At 45.6% G+C, this 20,714-nt stretch overlaps 1 protein-coding gene across 1 annotated transcript in view; it reads left to right on the forward strand.

Moving 5' to 3' along the window:
* LOC144686117 (regulator of G-protein signaling 3-like) overlaps positions 1-20,714 on the forward strand; it is a 39,220-nt gene that overhangs the window by 11,465 nt on the left and 7,041 nt on the right. The window contains exon 4 of the mRNA XM_078551259.1: positions 5,634-5,702. Coding sequence (XP_078407385.1) covers positions 5,634-5,702 — 69 coding nt within the window. The remainder of the gene's footprint in view (positions 1-5,633; positions 5,703-20,714) is intronic.

The following is a 20,714-nucleotide window of genomic DNA, read 5'->3' on the forward strand; positions in this document are numbered from 1 at the left end:
GTTGGCTTTCTCCCAATTAATCATCCCTGCTCTGGATTGTTCTCTGTCCTTTTCCATGATTAACCTAAACCTTTTGATACAATAGTCACTGACCCCTAGAGGCTCTCCCACTGATATTTGATCCACTTAGGCCAACTCATTCCTCAGAACAAGATCCAAAAGTGCATGTCCTCTCGTTTGAGTGGAAACATACTGCTGTAGGAAATTCTCATTCTTCTAAATTTCAATGAGTATAGGCTCAACCTGCTGAACCATTCCTCATAAGACAACCTCTTCATCCCAGAAATCAAGCAAGCATATTCCTCCTTAAATAACATGACCAAAACTGAATGCAGTGCTCTAGATGTGGTTTCACCAGTGCTCTATATAACTTTATGCTCCATCCCTCTTGCAATAAATGCCAATATTCAAATTTGCCTTCCAAATTACTTGCTGTGCCTGCATGCTAACTTTTTGTGTTCCATGTACAGGGACACCCAGGTTCCTCTATATTGCAGAATAATAATCACCTGCTTTTCTATTCTTCCCACCAAAGTGAACAATCTTACATTTTCCCACATTATACTTCATCTGCCAAATTTTTGACCACTCGCTTAACCTATAAAAATATCCCTTTGCAGACTCTATGTCCACCTCAAAACTTGCTTCATCACCTAATCAGCAAATTAGGCTACAATACACTCTGTCCCTTCACCTAGATCATTCAGATAGGTTGTAAATAGTGTTACGATCCCATAGGAACTTATAACAATAATGAATTTCCTAGTGATTGACGGAAAGAATTGCACAAAAAGATTTCGTGTTTTAAGACTTTTAATGTAGCAAACAAACAAAAATCAACATTAACTAAGCATTACTTATTAGACAACTAACTTACTAAACTACAGAAAAGGCACTACCCCATTAAATCATCAACTTAACCGAAAACACATTACAACCCGTTTGTACTTAACACCACCTTTTCAGCAGATATGTAGCCTTCCAGATTTTCAACTGACTCCCTTCTCCCTGGCACACCAGTGTAAGTCTTCCAGTGTCCTTTCACTCGATCTTCTGAGTAGTCTCGAACTGACTTCCAGACACAAAGTCCACTCTGGCCACTCCTGGGCTTTTAAATCTCTACAAGACCTATCTCTCAGAACAGGCAAACAGCTCTCCTTGGCAGCTAATGTAAACAGTCTTTTCCTCTGCTTGGCACAGTAAGCGGCTATATTTGGTCCTCCTTTCTGAGCCTCTGTACTGAAAATCTAATTTTTTCCTAATATCACTGTGGGATACTGAAGCTTGTGTGTGCACGTGTGTGACTGAAGATGGCCAGACTGCAAGGTTTAAATCATCAAAGGGGATAGGTGTCAGCAGGCATTTTGAAACGCAATTTGCATTTGTAGATAAGTTGAGAAGTTGTTTGATTTTCAAAGAAACTTGAAAAGAAGTTTATAACTGGCAAGATAAATAAGGCAAAGTTACTAAGTTTACTTTTCCCGAAAGTGCTAGCCCCAATGACAACATGAAAGATTTTTATATTCTGGGGAAAATAATTTTCAAAGAAAGGTTGAAACAATGGGATTTACAGGTCAAAAGGGAGAACATGTATTTAAAGAAAGATGGAAAGCTGTGTGTGGTGTGGCCATGTGAGATCTTGACTGCCTAAATCTGACTTGTGGAAAACCGCCTCTAGCCACGCTGGAGAAGTTTGCTGTTCCAGTAACCAAGATTATTAAAAGCCTTGGAGTCCCATTGTCAAGTGTGTGAGAGAGAGAGAGAGAGAGAAGTTGTGAAATACCTCTCTTATAGCAACGGTGGGTGCTTATGGTAATATTGCCGAATGTTTTTATAGATTAAGAATCAATTCAGTTGTTGCCTGAAAAGGGTATGTAGCTGGGAGTCTAGTTAAGTAGAACTCTTTTGGGAACTGTTGTGAGACTGTAATCTTGTGTGTGTAACTTTTTCTTTTCTTTTGTTAATAAATGTTTTAATTTAATCTTTAAAATCTCGAAAGGTGGTAGGGACTCTTTACTTCTGACTTCAGTGTACATACCTTTGCATAGGAAATACAAATTGCAAAATCATTGTGATAGCTTGGCCAAGTTTCCCTTTGTGATTTGGTCAACCTGTTGAATACTACCTGTCATATCATAACAGTCTCTATGTTTGTCCAGGTCTGACAGTTTGTGTCCAGCCAGACCAGCTGACCCCCTTTTGCGTCATGGTGTGAAAACTGGCATTTAAGTTTCCATTGGTTTCACCTTGACAACCAAATCACATGGGCCTATCTCCGGGCAGAGTTCAGTATGATCACCATCCCCCATTCCAGGACATTCTGTTTTATCTTAAATTAGAAGAGGATTTTAAAACATAACCATCTTATAAAGCCTCACATATGTAATAATTTTTGAGCCCTCAGCACTGATCCCTGTGGCACCCCACTAGTTATAGTTTGCTAACCTGAAAATGACCCAATTACCCAGACTCTTGGTTTCTGCTTCTGCTTTTGTTGTGTTGGCATCACAGACTAACGTATGCATTCTGCCCACATTTATATGATTAGGCCCTGCAGAACCACACATGACTTGCTGACATGGTAGTCATGATAATGAAAAACTTATAAATTGAAATAATCCAAAGATTGGTTTTGAAGATTTCCAGTGGTGCTGTGACTATTTCTTTTGGCAGCTTGTTCCACTGTGGGATTGCCTTAGGGAAGAGAGATTGATGATACACTTGGAAACAAATGAACTTTGTAGTTTGTGTGGATCGCTACTATTGTCGAAGGGCATTAGGTACTTTTTTCTGTCAATTCCCACCAGCCCATTCCATATTTTATATAACATGGTCAATCGACTTTTCTCCTTCCTTTGCTGTAGTGATTTCCTTTCCAAATCTTTGATCAAGGATGTGACACGAGTATGTTTCCCATACTGATTCATGCAGCAAGTCTTTGGATTGCTCAAAATTTATTTATATTTCTCACCATATCATCCCACACACAACTTGCAAAATTCAGGATTGAATGAACAAAGATTCTTCCTCAATACCAATCCCAAAGATTCCTTCTCAGAAATCCAAGAACCAGTTTGTTTTGGATGTAATCTGCTAAATGTGCAATCCCCATTGAAGATTATTTTTAAGATGAACCCACAAGTTTTTATCTACCTTCATCGCCTGTTTTCCTGACTTGGTGAAAATCCAGGCCATTAAGCTTACCGACTAACAGACTAACAAACAGGGGTGAAAACATTACCTCTGCTCACCTTCAATGGTTGAGGTAAAGATTGGTCTCGAGGAGTTAAGTGGCAACATCATTACCAGCACCGAGTGTCTGAAAAATGGCAGCAGTGATTATGATCTGAAGCTGTTAAATTCAATGTTGGGTCCAGAAGGATGTGAAGCATAACTGAGAGATGAAGTGCTGCTGCTTGAGCTTTCATTGAGCTTTATTGGAACAGTGTAGGAGGCCAAGGACAGAGAGAGGCCAGAGTGAGATAGAGAATTAAAATGGAAAGTAACTGAAGCGCAAGAAAGACAAATTGGAAGCGTTAGCATGAAAGGTTGAATTGTCTACTCTAGCCTGGCCCATCCAGGTCCTCGTCTGAGCCCTCTGCAGCAGAACTAGTGTACAACCTTGCCCCCTGCCAAGGCACCTGTGTTAAACTTCAGCCCCCACTCTTACCCCTGTGCACTTGTGCCCAATGTCTTAACCGGTGCAGAACCCTCCTCTATCCTAACCTCTAAAATGTGTACAGTGTGAGTATCTGAGCTGGTGACTACTGAGTATAAGATCAAGTGTCTTCACTTCATTGTCTTTTTTTCGTTTTCTCCACTGCCTGAGCAGCTTTCCATTCTTGGGTATTTGAAATGGAAAAGGGACAAGGGTTGGGTTGTGGTGAGAGGGGAGGGGAAAGTAAGAAGTGTGTGCTTATCTCCCTGTAACCTCTCATAGGAGAAATTGAGAGATGAGGGAGAAATGGGATGACAAAGGAAGATTCGGTGTACGGATACCCTCATACCCCCATCAGTTGCTGTAGTGGCTATGCCCTCAGTAATCCCTCTTTCCAATGATGGCCAACATTGTTTCTCTATGGATGTTAAAACATTCAGACATATTTGTCCTCCTTCAGTTCTTTGCTGCTGTCTGCTTTCATGTGCCACCATCCCCTGGAAGATAAAGTGTGTCATTGAGTGTTGGTGCAATGTGTTTGGGTGATGTGTCTGTATTGGTTGAATAGCTGCCAGTGCATGTGAGCTGTGAGTAGTGAGTGAGAGGCTTGCAACAGCTGTGTGTGATGATGAGGTGAAGAATATCAATCCTGATGGATGGGGTAGTGAGTGATAATGATGTAGGGAGTTGTGCAATAGATGAGACCATTGGTGCAGCTCTCGAGATGTGTCATTTGTAGATGGAAGCAATGGTGTGAGATCATTAAACTCTTCCTGCGCTGCATCTATGTTTGACAAGCAACACTCCTGGCATTGACATCCGCTACTATTTCTTCCTACTGCTTCCTGAGCATGTGCCAGGAGGCCCTCTTGCGCCAATGGATACAGGCCATTGCACCTCTTTTCCACCCTTTCCGCTAAGGTCTCCTATACACTTTCTAAAAATCTTGGTGCGCACTCTGTCACATGTTCAGTCATTGCTGAAAGTATCACAGCACTGATTCAGTTTTGAAAAATAATTCCAGCACTTATTGGAAACACACACACCTCTCCTTTAAGATGTGTAAGCTTCCTTTATAGAAGACTTGACACTTGTGATATTGGACCCCTGCCGATGCTGAGGCCAATGAACAGCAAGGGTAGTGCTGGCTGCATGCGGAAATCATGCATAAGAGCAGGCAGCATGAATTTAATGTACTGCATGCATGACAATGAACATATGCAGGTTAATCGTGTACTGAGATACTTGCGCCCATTTTTAGGTTGTATCCAAGTTTTCCTTTCCTGTCTTCAACTTTTAGAACTCTCTGACAAGCTGCTTCCTAAAGATCCTCTTTGACTCTTCTCCATCCCTATGTGCATTTTTTTTGCTTTCTACCGACTGTCTAATCGTTATCCGTTTCCCTGTTAAGTACTCTCAGCCAATTTTATTAATGACCGGAACAACATGCAAATATATGTTATTCTATCCAGCAACACCCACAATGCTTGTATTTTGCAGTTGTTCACAATCTCTATCCCAAAGCACTTTGCATGCAAGAAGCTATTTTGAAATGTTGTCCCTGCTGTTACATAACTTACAGCAATGCGATCGGATAGTCATGATATAAAGAACCAGTTGATCTGTTTTTGTGGTGTTGGTTAAGGGATAAGTATTAATCAGGACATTGTACAAACTCTATTGCTTGTCTTGAAATAGTGTTATGGGATCTTTTATGTTCACCAGAACAAGAAGAAAAGGACCTTCTGTTTAACACCTCATCTAAAAAATAACTGGAACTAGGGAGGACAGCTTCAGTAATCTGTTGAAGTGTCAGCTTCAGTTATGTGCTCAGGTCACTGGAATGGTAGTTGAAATCTTGATGTTCTGACTTATAGGTGAGAGTGCCATCACTGAACCAAACTGATATTTACCAAGTAGTGTCAAAATCTCAAGTAAAGACCACTAATGTTTTAAAATTGTTCTTATTTTGTAGTCCTTTGCAAGAAACAGATGAACAAAAGAGACTTCTTGTTACAGTTTGGAATAGAGACAGAAATTCAAGGTAAGACTGATGCTCACGATAGTTTTTTGTTACCTGACAAAGTATGCTATGTTTTCTCTGAAAAAAGCAGGAGAATTTCCTGGTTACAAGTATTGTATAATCTCTAACTTCTGCAATAGAACCTTAATTCTGTGTTCCAAAAGTCCACTTTCCTGAATATCTCCCAGAATTTTGCAGAATAAAAGACTTTTTCCTTGGGACTTACCCAACACTCATCCCTTAACCAACAACAACAAAAATGAATTAACTAACCATTTATCTTTATTTATTATTTGTGGGACCTTGCTGTCTGAAAATTGGCTGTTTTGTTTGGAATATCCTGAGGGCCTTAAAGGGCCCAAGCCTGTGGCTTCTTTCTTCTTCCAGGTGCCTTTTTTAACACCTTATGTTGTTACAAACTTGCATTGTAGGTAGCATGCAGTATTTACGATGATACATGAGACTTTTGAGAGGCTTTATTGTTTTGCCTCCATAATTAATCACGACATTTGCATGTGTGCTTCAATTGCTTATGATGCAATCGGTGATGATTCTCACAAATACATGTTTGTCAAGTGTGTGCAGCTGTTGTGGGGGCATCATCAACCAAGGCTGCAGAGGCTAGACTTCGTCTCCTGGGTGTTAATCTTGCACTTCCTTTTGGATCAGATAATAGGAACAATGTTCATGTCTTAAACTAACTGATTCTTGGGAAGCAGACATGGGTATTCATCACACTATGCAGATTGTCACAGAGTAGCTGCATGCCGTTGGTCCAATGGTTGTTGCGATTGATGAACATGTAGTCATTGTGTGCAGCAGGACAAATCTGTAATTTGCCAGTTTTTCATGAAGTTGTTGATGTCCACAGTGGCAGACTGGAATGAGCCTGAGACATTAAAATTCAGGGTTAAAGTGACATTGACAACCACTGCCAGTACAGTGTCTTTCATAGAGGGGACCGTGAGTTAGTTTGCAGCATGGGTCCATCTGCCTTGCTGATTGTTAGCTTGTGTATACACTGCACCTCAGACATGTCCCAGTAAGTCCATCTTTACAGATATATGCTATTGTAATTCTGGGTGGTTGCATTCCTTCTCTGGTGCAATCTGATCTAGCTGGCATACTTCCAATCCTCTCCTCTTCCACTAAATAGAGAGATTACCATAGCAACTTTATTATTCCCTTTAATAGGTTGCTAACAAAATGTGGGTGGCCCAAAATTGTGTTCTCTCACTCTCACTTTCTTTACAGCTTGTTTGAAATCAGTAGTACACTAATATGAGAATGAATACTAATTCCCTAAGGAGAAGCTGCGCTTATTTTATTTTAAAGCCTTCCATCCCCATGTGATTAAAGGAATGGTGGCAGCATGAATACAACATTGGCTAAGAGACTGAAAGCAAAGAGTGGTGGTGAACAATTGGTTTTCCAACTGGAGGGGTGTGTGCAGTGGTGTCCCCCAGGGTTCAGTGGTAGGACCATTGTACATCTTGGTACATATTAATGACTTGGACTTGGGTAGAAAGGGCACAGCTTCAAAGTTTGCAGGTGACACAAAGTTTGGAAATGTAGTAAACATTGAGGAGGATAATACATAACCAGACTTATGAAGGTGACAGACAAACTGATGAAATGGCTGACATACGCCAGATGAAATTTAATGCAGAGAACTGATGCATTTAGAAGGAAAAATGAGGAGATGTAATATAAATTAAATGGTCCAATTTTAAAGGCTAGGACAGGTCAAGCTGATAAGTTTGTTAAAAAAGCATAGGGGATCCTGAGCTTTGCCGGCAGATCATGATGCCAGATTAACTTACATCCATAGCTTTATGCTGTCTGCTCATTTCAATGATTGTAGCATGCAACCAACACTAATAGCTGTTCACTGGATGCAGGCCTGAGCAGAGAGCGCAAAATTGTTAGAGGCTTCCAGAGAGAGGCTCAAGGTAGCCTGAAATCCTTAAAGGGAAGATGCATTTTGACTGGAGTAGGCATTGGAAGTCATTGTTAAACTGAGTTTTACGTGGGAAAGACAAAAGAATTATATAACATGGCAGAGAACAAACTCCAAGATACTCCGACAAAGAACTGGAGGCTTTTTTCAGGAGGAGGAGAACAGGAGAGATGTCATCTATCCACAAGGGCCAGGAGGCTTTCCAAACAAATTTTTCAAAGCCTGTGGAACTAGATAGTGTGGTGGTCAAGGCTGGGGGTCTGGCCCCAAGGACCTGGATGAAGAGCAATGCACCATGCATCCATCATTCACCTACCAAAAATCTCGAGGGGTGGAATTTTTCACTGAGCGATCGAGCACGTGACTGACCCGCTTGAGCGTTAGTGCGTGATGATGTTGGGTGAGCGTCCTGACATCATCATTCACTTGCGCAATATTTCGGTCGGCGGGCATGTGCAGGAGTTGGATTTGCATCTGCCATCAATTATGAGGCCAGCTAAGGCTATTAAAAAGGTAATTAAGCTAGATTTTACATTGCCAGTGCAATTTTGTGCTTGTCGCATTGGGGCAAAACGGGCAAGCGGGTCCAACAATTTCCAAAACCTCATCCAAGGGCGGGGTAAAAAGGGTCAGCAGCATTGCCAGTGTGAGCAGTGAGGAGATTTCGAGATTGGTTGCTTATTGGTACTCGGCAGCTTCACCTCTGTTCGGGACTTCATTCTGAGCATTTACAGGCTTCACTGAAAGTGGCAACGCAGGTGGATAAGGTAGTCAGGAAGGCATTTGGCATGCTTGCCTTCATTGGCAGGGGTATCGAGTATAAAAGCTGGGAAATCATGCTGCAGCTGTATAGAACCTTGGTTAGGCCACACTTGGAATATTGCGTGCAATTCTGGTCACCACGTTACCAGAAGGATATGGAGGCATTGGAGAGGGTGCAGAGGAGGTTTACCAGGATGCTGCCTGGTTTGGAGGTTATTAGCTTTGAGGAGAGGTTGGAGAAACTTGGATTGTTCTCACTAGAGCGTCGGAGATTGAGGGGCGACTTGATAGAAGTTTACAAAATTATGAGTGGCATGGACAGAGTAGATAGTCAGAAGCTTTTTCCCAGGGTGGAAGAGTCAATTACATGGGGACATAGATTTAAGGTGAGAGGAGAAAACTTTAGAGGAGATGTGCGGGGCAAGTTTTTTACACAGAGGGTAGTGAGTGTCTGGAATTCGCTGCCAGAGGAGGTGGTGGAAGCAGGTAAGATAGTGGTGTTTAAGAGGCAGCTTGACAAATACATGAATAGGATGGGAATAGAGGGATACGGACCCCGGAAGTGCAAAATGTTTTAGTTGACGGGCAATATGATCGGCGCAGGCTTGGAGGGCCGAAGGGCCTGTTCCTGTGCTGTACTTTTCTTTGTTCTTAGTTCTATTTCAGGACTTATTGGTGTCTCTAAGGCCCCCAGAGGATTCAGACCGTGTGGACCCTTCCAAGCATCAGACAACCTTCTGTTACCCTGGTAATAGGGATTATGGTCTCCACTGGTGGCACCTCCCCTGAGGAAGAAGAGAGGGGCAGAAGGGAGGCCAGGCCAGGTGTCCCAATGCAGCTTCCAATGGAGGGACCTGTGGGAGGAGAGGTGCAGGCACAAGGGGCGCAGGACCAGCAGGTAGTCCAAGGCGGAAGGGGTCGCAGAAAATGCCACTATCCTGCTGCCAGGGCTTACAGGTGGCAATGCAGCTACCTCAAAATGTCTGGTGTGCAATGCTGAAGAAAGTTCCACCTCTCGCGAGACAGAATCTCCATTTGTCAGATGATTGGGCCTGAGATCAGCTCCGACTATATAGGTGGATGCCCCATTCCAGTGGCTCTGAAGGTCACAGTGGCCCTCAACTTCGATGACTTCGGCTCTTTCCAGGGGTCAGTGGGGGATCTGTGTGGAGTCTCCAAATCAGCTGTCCACAGTTGCGTCAAGCTGGTGACAGACGCTCTGTTCAGGCGGTACTGACCTTTATTCTTTACCGTATGAACGAGGCCAGCCAGGCTGAGCGAGCCAGAGGCTTTGCAGCGATTGCTGGGTTCCCCTTTGTCCAATGTGTCATCGACTGCACACATGTGGCCATCAAGGTGCCAGAGGGTCAGCGGGTACCTTTGTCAACAGGAAGGGCTTCCACTCCATGAACGTGCAGATAGTGTGTGATCACAGGATGCTGATTCTGCAAGTCTGTGCAAGAAATCCTGGCAGCTCCCATGATGCATACATCCTGTGACACTCCCAGGTGCCGGGGCTCTTCGTTGCTCCAGCCCGGCTGGATGCTTGGCTGCTGGGTGACAAGGACTATCTGTTGAAAAGGTGGCTCATGATCGCCACCCAAGAACAGAGCCAGAGCAGTGTTACAATAGGAGTCGTGCCTCCACAAGGGCAGTGGTAGAGCGGACCATAGGTCTTCTCAAGATGCACTTCCGATGCCTGGACCGTTGAGGGAGAGCACTACAATACTCCCCAGAAGCGGGTGTCACTGACAGTGGTCACATGCTGCACTCTCCATTATCTGGCACTGGCAAGGGGGTCCCAGTGGAGGAGGAGGACCTTGAGGCAGCTCCACAGGCCACAGATGATGAATTCAGTAGTGAATTAGAAGAGGAGCATGGTGAGGAGAGCATTGAGGGTGTGGAGGCAGACCTCGGTATCCCCCAAGGAGGAAGGGACACTAGGATGCCTTGATCCAAAGTTCCTTCAGCTGGGCTTCTGCTTCCACCTCATGTGAGGGCTGCCGCCTCCATCTTGGATGTCTGAAATGACCCTTTCATTTGAACCTAAAGCCCACTCAATGCCTTTGCAATAAAGTATCGAGTCACTCAGGTCCAGCATTACATACTGGCGAGCCAACAAGAGGGAAAAACATACTTGCCCTCATCCTCACCAGCCTGTCTGCCTACCTGTCCATTACAGTATTGGTAGGAGTGACCACCGCACATTGTTGTGGATACAAAATCCTGCCTTCACATTGAGGATACCCCCATCGTGTTGTGTGGCACTACCACCGTGCTAAATGGGATAGAATTTGAACAGATCTCACAACTCAAGACTGGGCATCCATGAGGCGCTGTGGGCCATCAGCAGCAGCAGAATTGCACTCAAACACAATCTGTAACCTCATGGCCTGGCATTTCACCCACTTTACCATTACCATCAAGCCAGGGGATCAACCCTGATTCAATGAAGAGTGCAGAAGGGCATGGCAGGAGCAGCACCAGGCATACCTAAAAATGAGGTGTCAACCTGGTGAAGCTATATAACAGGAATACTTGCGTGCCAAACAGCATAAGCAGCAAGTGATAGATAGAGCTAAGCGATCCCACAACCAACAGGTCAAATCTAAGCTCATCAACAGTGCTATAAAGCGGCACTTAGTTGGCAATAACCTATTCACTGACACCCAGTTTGGATTCTGCCAGGGCCACTTAGCTCCTGACCTCATTACAGCCTTGGTTCAAACATGGACAAAAGAGCTGAGCTCCCAAGGTGAGGTGCGAGTGACTGCCCTTGACATCAAGGCAGCATTTTACTGAGTGTGGTATCAAGGAGCCCTAGCAAAACTGGAGTCAATGGGAATCGAGGGGTAAACTCTCTGCTGGTTGGAGTCATACCTAGCACAAAGGAAGATGGTTGTGGTTGTTGGAGGTTAGTCATCTCAGCTCCTGGACATCACTGCAGGAGTTCCTCAGCCCAACCATCTTCAGCTGCTTCATCAATGACCTTCCTTCTATCATAAGGTCAGAAGTTGGGATGTTTGCTGATGATTGCACAATGTTCAGCACCATTTGCGATTCCTCAGATACTGAAGCAGTCCATGTCCAAATGCAGCAAGACCTGGACAATAGCCAGACTACAAGTGGCAAGTAATGTTCGCGCCACACAAGTGTTAGACAATGACTGTTTCCAACAAGAGAGAATCCAGCCATCGCCCCTTGATGTTCAATGGCATTATCATCACTGAATCCCCCACTATCAACACCCTGGGGGTTACCATTGACCGGAAACTGAACTGGACTAACCATATAAACCCTGTGGCTACAAGAGCAGGTCAGAGGCTAGGAATCCTGCGACGAGTAACTCACCTCGTGACTCCCCAAAGTCTGTCCACAAGGCACAAGTCAGGAGTGTGATGGAATACTCCCCACTTGCCTGGATGAGTGCAGCTCCCACAACACTCAAAAAGTTCGACACTATCCAGAACAAAGCAGCCCATTTGATTGGCACCACATCCACAAACATTCACTCCCTCCACCACCGACACACAGTAGCAGCAGTGTGTACCATCTACAATACGCACTGCAGGAATTCACCAAGGCTCCTTTGACAGCACCTACGAAGCCCATGATCACTGTCATCTAGAAGGTCAAGGGCAGCAGATACATGGGAACACCACCAACTGGAACTTCCCCTCCAAGCCCCTCAACATCCTGATTTGGAAATATATCGCCGTTCCTTCAATGTCTGGGTTAAAATCCTGGAGCTCCCTCCCTAGTAGCACTGTGAATGTACCCACACCACATGGACTGTAGCGGTTCAAGAAGGTAGCTCACCACCACCACCTCGAGGGCACCTCAGGATGGGCAATAAATGCTGGCCCGGCCAGCGAAGCCCACATCCTGTGAATGAATTAAAAAAACGTGCACCAAAAAAAAAAGGTGAAGCGTACTCAGGCTATCAGAACAAAAACAAATTTAATGTTATTGTCACATTGAATGCATAATGACATTACCATTACTGGTGTTGATCTCCACACCAGCAAACATATAAACCAAACAAAAGCGAACAGAAAATCATCTGTGAATTGTCCCTCTTGTGCTCATGGTGCCTTTAACTTATGTTTCCCACCGCCACATCTTGGTGTCACACCACCCCCAACCACCGCCCCCCCCCACCCCACCCACTGCCTCGCTGGCACCAGCCTTGGAGACAGCTGCTGACTCTGCTGTCTTGTTGGCCTTGATGACCTTGGTGGTCATCCTCTGGCCAGTGAAGCCTGTGCTGGCCCCGCCTGGGAGGGAGCGGCCAGTGCCACAGCTGACATCTCCCCAGTCACCACAGCCTCATCAGATCAGCGGAGGGATGGAGGAGTTGCTGCCGTCATCCAGAGCGCCCTGAGAGGAGCCCACAGAGATGACAAGCAGCTAGTGTGCGCCAACGTGAGGTCGCCCTGCTTGCCATTGATGGACAGGCACCTAGCTGGGATACTGGGTGCCTCACCCATTTCCCACACTGGCACTGACCACCTGAGGTCATTGCCTCTGTGAGGGCTTGCAGGTCCGAGCATAACCCCAGGAACCCCTGATTCTGTCCCTGGAGTTGCCTCTCCATGAGAGTCACCACTCCCTCAATGGAGGAGGCAGTGCGCTTGGCCATGAGGGTCATTGCAGTGCTCACGCTCCACAGGGACTCCTCCATAACGGAGACCATGGGACGCAGACCCTTGTGGATCTTCACCAGATCCTCTTGCACATCCTGCTGGACATACAACATCTGCCACCTAAACGGACGACTCCTGAGGCTCATCATTTACCTTCAACTCAGCATCCTCCTGGTCCCCAGCAGTCCTCCGACTACTGGCGCTCTGGGCACTCTCTGCCTCCACTTGCACCTCAAGCGAGTGTGAAGTGCCCTCACCAATGTGCACCGACATTCTAGCCGAGGATGTAATGCCCACTGAGGTGCTGGTATCTGTGCTGGTGCCTGGTTCAGAGGGCGGGTGTGACGCAGATGCAACTGAAGGCCGGTGGTCCTCCAGTGTCAGGGGTGGCCCTTCAGGGTCCATATAGCGAGAGCGTGCTGGAGAATCTAAAAGGGAGAATAAGGACATGTCACTAGTTTAAGCCATCACACTGTCACTGTGCATGCCAGGCACCCTGGTGAGACAATGGAGATCTGTATCATGGTGCCATCGTCTTTCAGTGATCAATGGGTACCCCAGGTTTGAGGCTCCCATCAATGAAGAGACTGCACTAGAATGGTTGCACAATCTGAAACTCTCACCTCTGTACACTGCACTCTTACCTTCATCTGGCACCCCAGCCTCTCCACGCCCAGTTGCACATGGAACGTGCTAGCTTTCTAACTCTAGGGCTTCTTGCTCGAACCTGGTGAGCAGCAGCAGGTTGGATGGGCCTCCGCCTGCATGTGCTCCCTCTGGTTATGGCTCGTCTTCTCCTGAAAAGACAGAGGGGCATTGATTAGTTAACTCTCTACTTGCAGCGCCACTGCAGCCTGGCCAATCCCAGCCGAGGAAAACCTCATAGGGTAAATCCGAATCATAGCCTTCAACCCGCAAGGCACTGAATCCAAGCAGCCACGGCTCATCCCCTTGGCCAGCTCCGCCATCATTGACAGTTGGCACTCAGACTATAGCATCCCTGAGGCCCAAGGGGGGATGGCCACACCTTAATACTTTTGTACACTGATCCATGCCAACACAGTACTCACCCTTCCTGAGTGCAGCAGGTCATTGAACCTCTTCCAGCACTGCATCCCTGTGCGCTGCACCACATCATGGCTGCTAACCAGTGCTGCAACCTCCTCCCATGCCCTCTTTGTGAGGTGCGGTGGCCGCCTCCTCCCATCTCTGGGGACGAGGTTGCCCTCTTGGCAGCCACCTCCTCCCGCCTGGTGTCTCCAGCCGCACTCAACTCCATCACGTTTAGTAGCGAGAGACAGAAGAGATGTTCTTCCATGGCAGCCTTCAAGGGGCTGCCTGCACAGGTTTAAAACCGGCTGCTGGGCTGCCATTGGACCCAGCAGCCAACAGGCCCCGCCCGGCCCTTCCACCATTGGGGAACCGCGTTTCACACTGGGTGGGCCTTAATTGGTCCTCCAGTGTGAAATCACAATCGGGAGGCCAATCGCGGGAGGCGGCCCGTTTCCTGGCCAATCCTGGGCCTGCTGACTGTGCCCGCCCACCGAACTGAAAATTCTGCTTCAGGAATCACAATTCATACCTAATGTTTCTAGCTTGAGCTTACCCTCCCACACTTATCAGTCTAACCCCAAGGACCTGAGTGCAGTGCTGAAAGAAGTCCAAAGACCTCTCACAAGTGGTCAGAGAATGTAACTTCAAATGTCAAATTCCACCAACTACACCAATGTCCTTACACAATACCACCCTCCTGCCACCACTTGCCTCTACCAATCATGACTCATACCTAATACTCTTGGCTTCACTTTACCCTCATGCACTATGCAGTGCTGCAAACCTCACACCCACATCTCACAGCTTGCATACACTGCCACCTATTAAACCATGATAGCCACATCACCCAGGCACATTGCACCACACTTAATGTCACACTTCCCTCCCTCTTAGCCATATCTAATCATTGGGACAGGCATGGTTACATGTCCTTAACCTCATGGAAGAGATGCTGCTTGCCATTATTGAAGCGGCTGTAACTAGTGGCAGAGCCGAAAGGATTGAAAATGACGGTATTCTTACCTAATCCTCCTCCTTGTATCCCCTCAACCCACAATCTCTAATGATGTACAAGCTGCCGATGGCGAAAGCATACACCTCTTGCTTTCCCCCCATTTCCCCTCACAACAAAACCTTGGACATTTTTCCTTTCAAAACTGCGAGCTGACCAGACAGTGGTGGAAGAGAAAGAGATAGTTGAGTGAGAAGACAATGACTAAGAAGAAATGCAGTCACTTGTTCTCATATCTGCAGCCACCAGCTGAAATACTGACAGTAAGTGTACTTTAAAGGATAACTTTGAGGTGTGATGTGCACGTGGTGACACACCAGGCACAAGTGGGCTCCAGCAAGGGCAGGAAACTGCCAGTGCTAACTTGCCAAAGTGTAATGTCACATGAGTTCTACTGCAGCAGACTCACATGAAGCCTTTTGATGTGCTGGTATACAGAGAAGGCTGATGAGCATGCAAGCTGAAATGCTTGGATCATTGGCAAGCATTCCAGAAAGCCTGCGATCATTGTCAAAAGAGCATGGAGGAGTTCATCACCAACTTGACACAGGACTTTGGACAGAGCTTTGAGTCCATCCTCGCCAGCATGGAGGATGTGGCCAACTCCATGAGAACACTTGTGGACCCATCTGTGAAGCAGCTTCTGATGATTGAACGCTTAGCCAGCAGGACATCTAGCTGCTGCCGTGAACGCTCAGTGAAGTTATGGAAGCTCAGCTTGCTGACACATAAGCTCACACTGCTCTCATGCAAACTCAGCTTGCTGCCACGAAGGCTTATACTGCTGTCATCATACCTGCGGATACCAGAGGCATGTAGAGTGTCAACAATCTGCCCTCCAACATATGCTGGGATTGCATAGGTGCTGACCTGGGTGAGTGGCAGTGGCACCATGGAACCAAACCTCTGCTGTCCTCTCTCAGGATTACAGCATTTGTCCTCCTATCACTGGCATTCCAGCAGTGTCAGCCTTCGTTCAGTTGGTAGCACTCTTGCTTCTGAGTCAGAAGATTGTGGGTTCAAGTTCCACTCCAGGAGCTGAGCACAAAATTCAAGCCTGACACTCCAGTCCAGTAGGCAATATTGTGGGAGGGAGCCCTAGCAAAACTGGAGTCAATGAGAGTTGGAGGGAAAACTCTCCGCTGGTTGGAGTCACACCTAGCACAAAGGAAGATGGTTGTGGTTGTTGGATGTCAATCATCTCAGTTCCAGGACATCACTGCAGGAGTTGCTCAGGCTAGTGTCCTCAGCCCAACCATCTTGAGCTGCTTCATCAATGACCTTCCTCCCATCATAAGGTCAGAAGTGGGGATGTTCGCAGATGATTGCACAATGTTCACCATTTGCAACTCCTCAGATACTGAAGCAGTCCATGTCCTAATGTAAGACCTGGACAATATCCAGGCTTGAGCTGACAAGTGGCAAGTAACATTTGCTCCACACAAGTGCTAAGCAATGACCATCCCCAACAAGAGAGAATCCAACCATCGCCCCTTGACATTTAGTGGCATTACCATCACTGAATCCCCCACTATCAATATCCTGGGGGATTACCATTGACCAGAACCTGAACTGGACTAGCTATATAAATACTGTAGCTACAAGAGCAGGTCAGAGGCTAGGAGCCCTGTTGCGAGTAACTCACCTCCTGACTTCACAAAGCCTGTCCAGCATCTCCAAGGCACAAGGCAGGAGTGTATTGGAATACTCCCCACTTGCCTGGATGAGTGCAGCTGCAACATAAAGAAGCTTGACATCATCCAGGACAAAGCAGCCCCGCTTGATTGGCACCAAATCCACAAATATCCACTCTCTCCACCACCAACGCACAGTGGCAGCAGTGTGTACCATCTACAAGATGCACTGCAGGAACTCACCAAGGCTCCTTAGACAGCACCTTCGAAACCCACGACTGTTACCATCTAGAAGGACAAGGGCAGAGGACGCATGGGAATGCCACCACCTGGAAGTTCCTCTCCCAGCCACTCACCATCCTGACTTGGAAACATATCACCGTTCCTTCACTGTCGCTGGGTCAAAATCCTGGAACCCCCTCAGGCCTAGCCAGTGACACCCATATCCCATGAATGAATAAAACAAAACTGTTAGAGTTGGTGTCTTTTGGATGAAGCATTAAACCAAGGCCATACCACGCCCCCCCCACCCCACCCTTCATGTCTTATGACATTATTTTGAAAAGAACAGGGTAGTTATCCCTCAATCAGTATCACAAAAAGAATGATCTGTTCATCATCACGTTGCTGTTTGTGAGAACTTGTGTGCTTAAATTAGCTCCTGCGTTCCTCCAGTACAATGGGTGACTACATTTCAAAAGCACTTAATTGCCTGTGAAGCCCTTTGGGGCGAACTGACATTGTGAAAGCACGAGATAAATGCAAGACTTACTTTCTTTCCAACCTATAAGGCTGATAATCTAATGGAGGTACCATGGAACGGCCTATGAGGCATATAGCACTTGAATTGCCTCCCTTGTGATCCCTATCACTTTCTACCTTAGAAAATGCTATCATTCCCTTGCTTTGCCCTTGAAATCCAAGATTCCAGTTGCTATACTTTGGCAATACCAGTGCATTATGGACTACGTGCTAGTAATGATAACAGAATTCTGTAGAAGAGCTGAATTTGCATTACAGTGCCCTGCTGCACAAGGACACACCACTTGAAGAGTGCTGCCATTGAGTAGATTTTCAGGCTGCATATCATGAAACTTTATATTATTTCTTTTACTATGAACATTATTGTTTAGCAATCCATTCCTTCTGCAGATGAGCCCAAAGCAACTGCTGAGCAACAAGACGATAATGTCAGAAAAAGAACTAGATCACTTGTTTGTAGCTTTCCAGCAGGTACTGTCACTCGCTTCCAAAAGATAGCAGCAATGCAACAGAAATGTGATAATCTCCAGATAAGCTGTTTTAGTGAAGTTGGTCAAAGGATATACGTTTGCCAAGACATCAGGGAGAACACCCTGCCCTTTCTTGCATAGTACCATGGGATCTTTTAAGTCCACCTGAGAGGACAGACCAGGCTTTGGTTTAATGTCTCATTAGAAAGACGGCACCTGTGACAGTGCATCATTCTTTCAAAACTCCACTAGAGTGCCAGCATCGATGTTATGCTCAAGTCTCTGGAGTAGTGCTTGAATCCATAATCTCAGGCTCAGAGAATGCTGCCGACTGAGACAGAACTGTCAGTAGTTTGCTGATAGGTAAGGGAAGGAACAATGGGAAGAGAAGGAGATATTCAGTACAAACCCTGCAGTTGAAACCTGTTTTCCTTCCCACCTCTGACTCTCTTTACAGCACCCCTCCTTTGAAAAGATTTCCCTTCACGGAGATGAAAGAGGAAGAGATTTGGAGTCTGCCACCTGTCATATTTCTTTCTGTCTTGTGCTATGGGCTGCCTTATCCTTGAGAAATATTTTCTAAAATGTGTGAATTATTTGCGGTTAGCTTGAGATGCAACGAAATTCAGGAGCCAACATGCAGACCCACTAGAGTATTGACAACTGTAGACACCAAATAATTAAATATGTGAAGTTTTTATTTTGCTGCTTGTGGGAATGCTCTGAGTGAAGTAAAACTGTCCAAGTGAATTCTAGGGGGTTTGGAGAGGACACCTTGGGCATTGAGGGTAAGCAATTTAAACATGTGAAGAGAAGCCATTATAAATAGCAAATTTGCTTAGTACAGTGCGTTCTCTGAAGGGTGGCTGGCTCCACTTGGAATCATAGAATCATAAGATGGTTACAGCACAGAAGGAAGCAGTTCAGCCTGTAATGCTGGTGCCGGCTCTCTGCAAGCTGAGCTCCTTCTACTCCCTACTCTCCTGTAGCCCTGCAGTTTTTAATTTTATTTTCAGGTGCTTACCCAATTCCCTTTTGAAGTCCACAATTGAATCTGCCTCCACCACCCTCAGGCAGTGAAGTACAGATCCTAAACACTTGCTGCATGAAAATGTTTTCCTCATCTTGCTGCTGATTTTTTTTGCCATTCATCTGAAATCGATGTCCCTTATTTCTCAACCCTTCTGCCAATGGAAATAGTGTCTCTCCATCTACTCTGTCTAGAGCACTCATGATTTTGAACACCTTGATCAAATCTTCTCTCATCCTTCTTTACTTTCAGGAGAACAACCCCAATCTATCCATGTTACTGAAGTCTTATCTTCCCTGCAATAAAAGCAAAATCCTGTGGATGCTGGAAATCTGAAATAAAAACAAAATGCTGGAAAAACTCAGAGGTCTGGCAGAAACAAAAGAAGAGTCATATTGAACTTGAAACATTAACTCTGTTTCTCTCTCTCCACACATGCTGCCAGAACTTGCTGAGTTTTCCCAACATTTTCTGCTTTTATTCCCTCTTCACTGGAGCCATTCTTGTAAATCTTTTCTGCACACTCGCTTCTGCCTTCATATCCTTACTAAAGTGTGGTGCCTTGAATTGGACACACGATGTCATTTGAGGCCATACCAGAGTTTTAAAGATGTTCATTGTAACTTCCTTACTTGGTACGCTATGTTTTCATTTATAAAGCCTAGCTTCCCATGTATTTGCCCTGCCAGCTTCAATGATTAGTACACATATCCCCCCAGGTCTGTCAGTTCCTACACCCCTTTTAGAATTGTGGCTTTCATTTTATATTTCCCCTCCTCGATCGTCCTACAAAATGTAGTGCATCACACTTGTCTGCATTCAATTTCTTCTGCCTAGTGTCTGTCCATTCCACCAGCCTGCCTGTCCTCTTGCAATCTATCACTATCCTCTTCACAGTTCACAATACTTCCAAGTTTTATGTCATCTGCAAGTTTTGAAACTGCACCCTGTACTCCCAAGTCTAGGTTATTAATATATTATCACAAAAATCAGTGATCCTCTGGGGAAACCCATGGGGAAAGCCCACTGTATACCTTCTTCCTGTCACTTGGACAATGGTACTATAGGTATGGAGTGTCTCTTTTATTCCATGGGCTTCAACTTTGCTGCCAAGCCTATTATGTGGCACTTTATCATATCATAGAATGATTACAGCATAGAAAGAGGCCATTCGGCCTGTCATGTCTTTGCTGGCTCTCTGCAAGAGCAATTCATCTAGTGCCACTCCCCTGCCTTTTCCCAGTAGCCCTGCAAATCTTTCCACAAATGCCTTTTAGGATTCCATGTAAACTACATCAACAGTGTTAACCTCATCAGCCTCTTTGTTTTCTCATCAGAAACTCAAACAAGTTAATGAAACATAATTTGCCTTTAACAATTCCATGCTGTCTTTCCTTAAGTAATCCACACCTTTTTTGAACAAGGGTGTAACACTTACATTTTCCACTCATCTGGCACCACCTGTGTATCTAAGGAGGATCGAAATATTATGGCCAGTGCTGAGGACAGATGCAAAGTAGACTTTTAGTACATCAGTCATGCCCTCTGCCTCCATGCACAGATCCCTTGTTTATGGCCCTACCCCTCCTCTTGCTGTCCTTTTACCACCTATATGCTTATAGAAGATTTCTGGATTGCGTTTTGTGTAGCTGCCTGCCTCTTCTCATACCCTCTCTTTCCATCTTTTATTTCCTTTCTCACTTC

Source organism: Cetorhinus maximus, chromosome 10 (genome assembly GCF_964194155.1).
Source record: "Cetorhinus maximus chromosome 10, sCetMax3.hap1.1, whole genome shotgun sequence".
In the NCBI taxonomy this organism is placed as follows: Eukaryota; Metazoa; Chordata; class Chondrichthyes; order Lamniformes; family Cetorhinidae; genus Cetorhinus; species Cetorhinus maximus.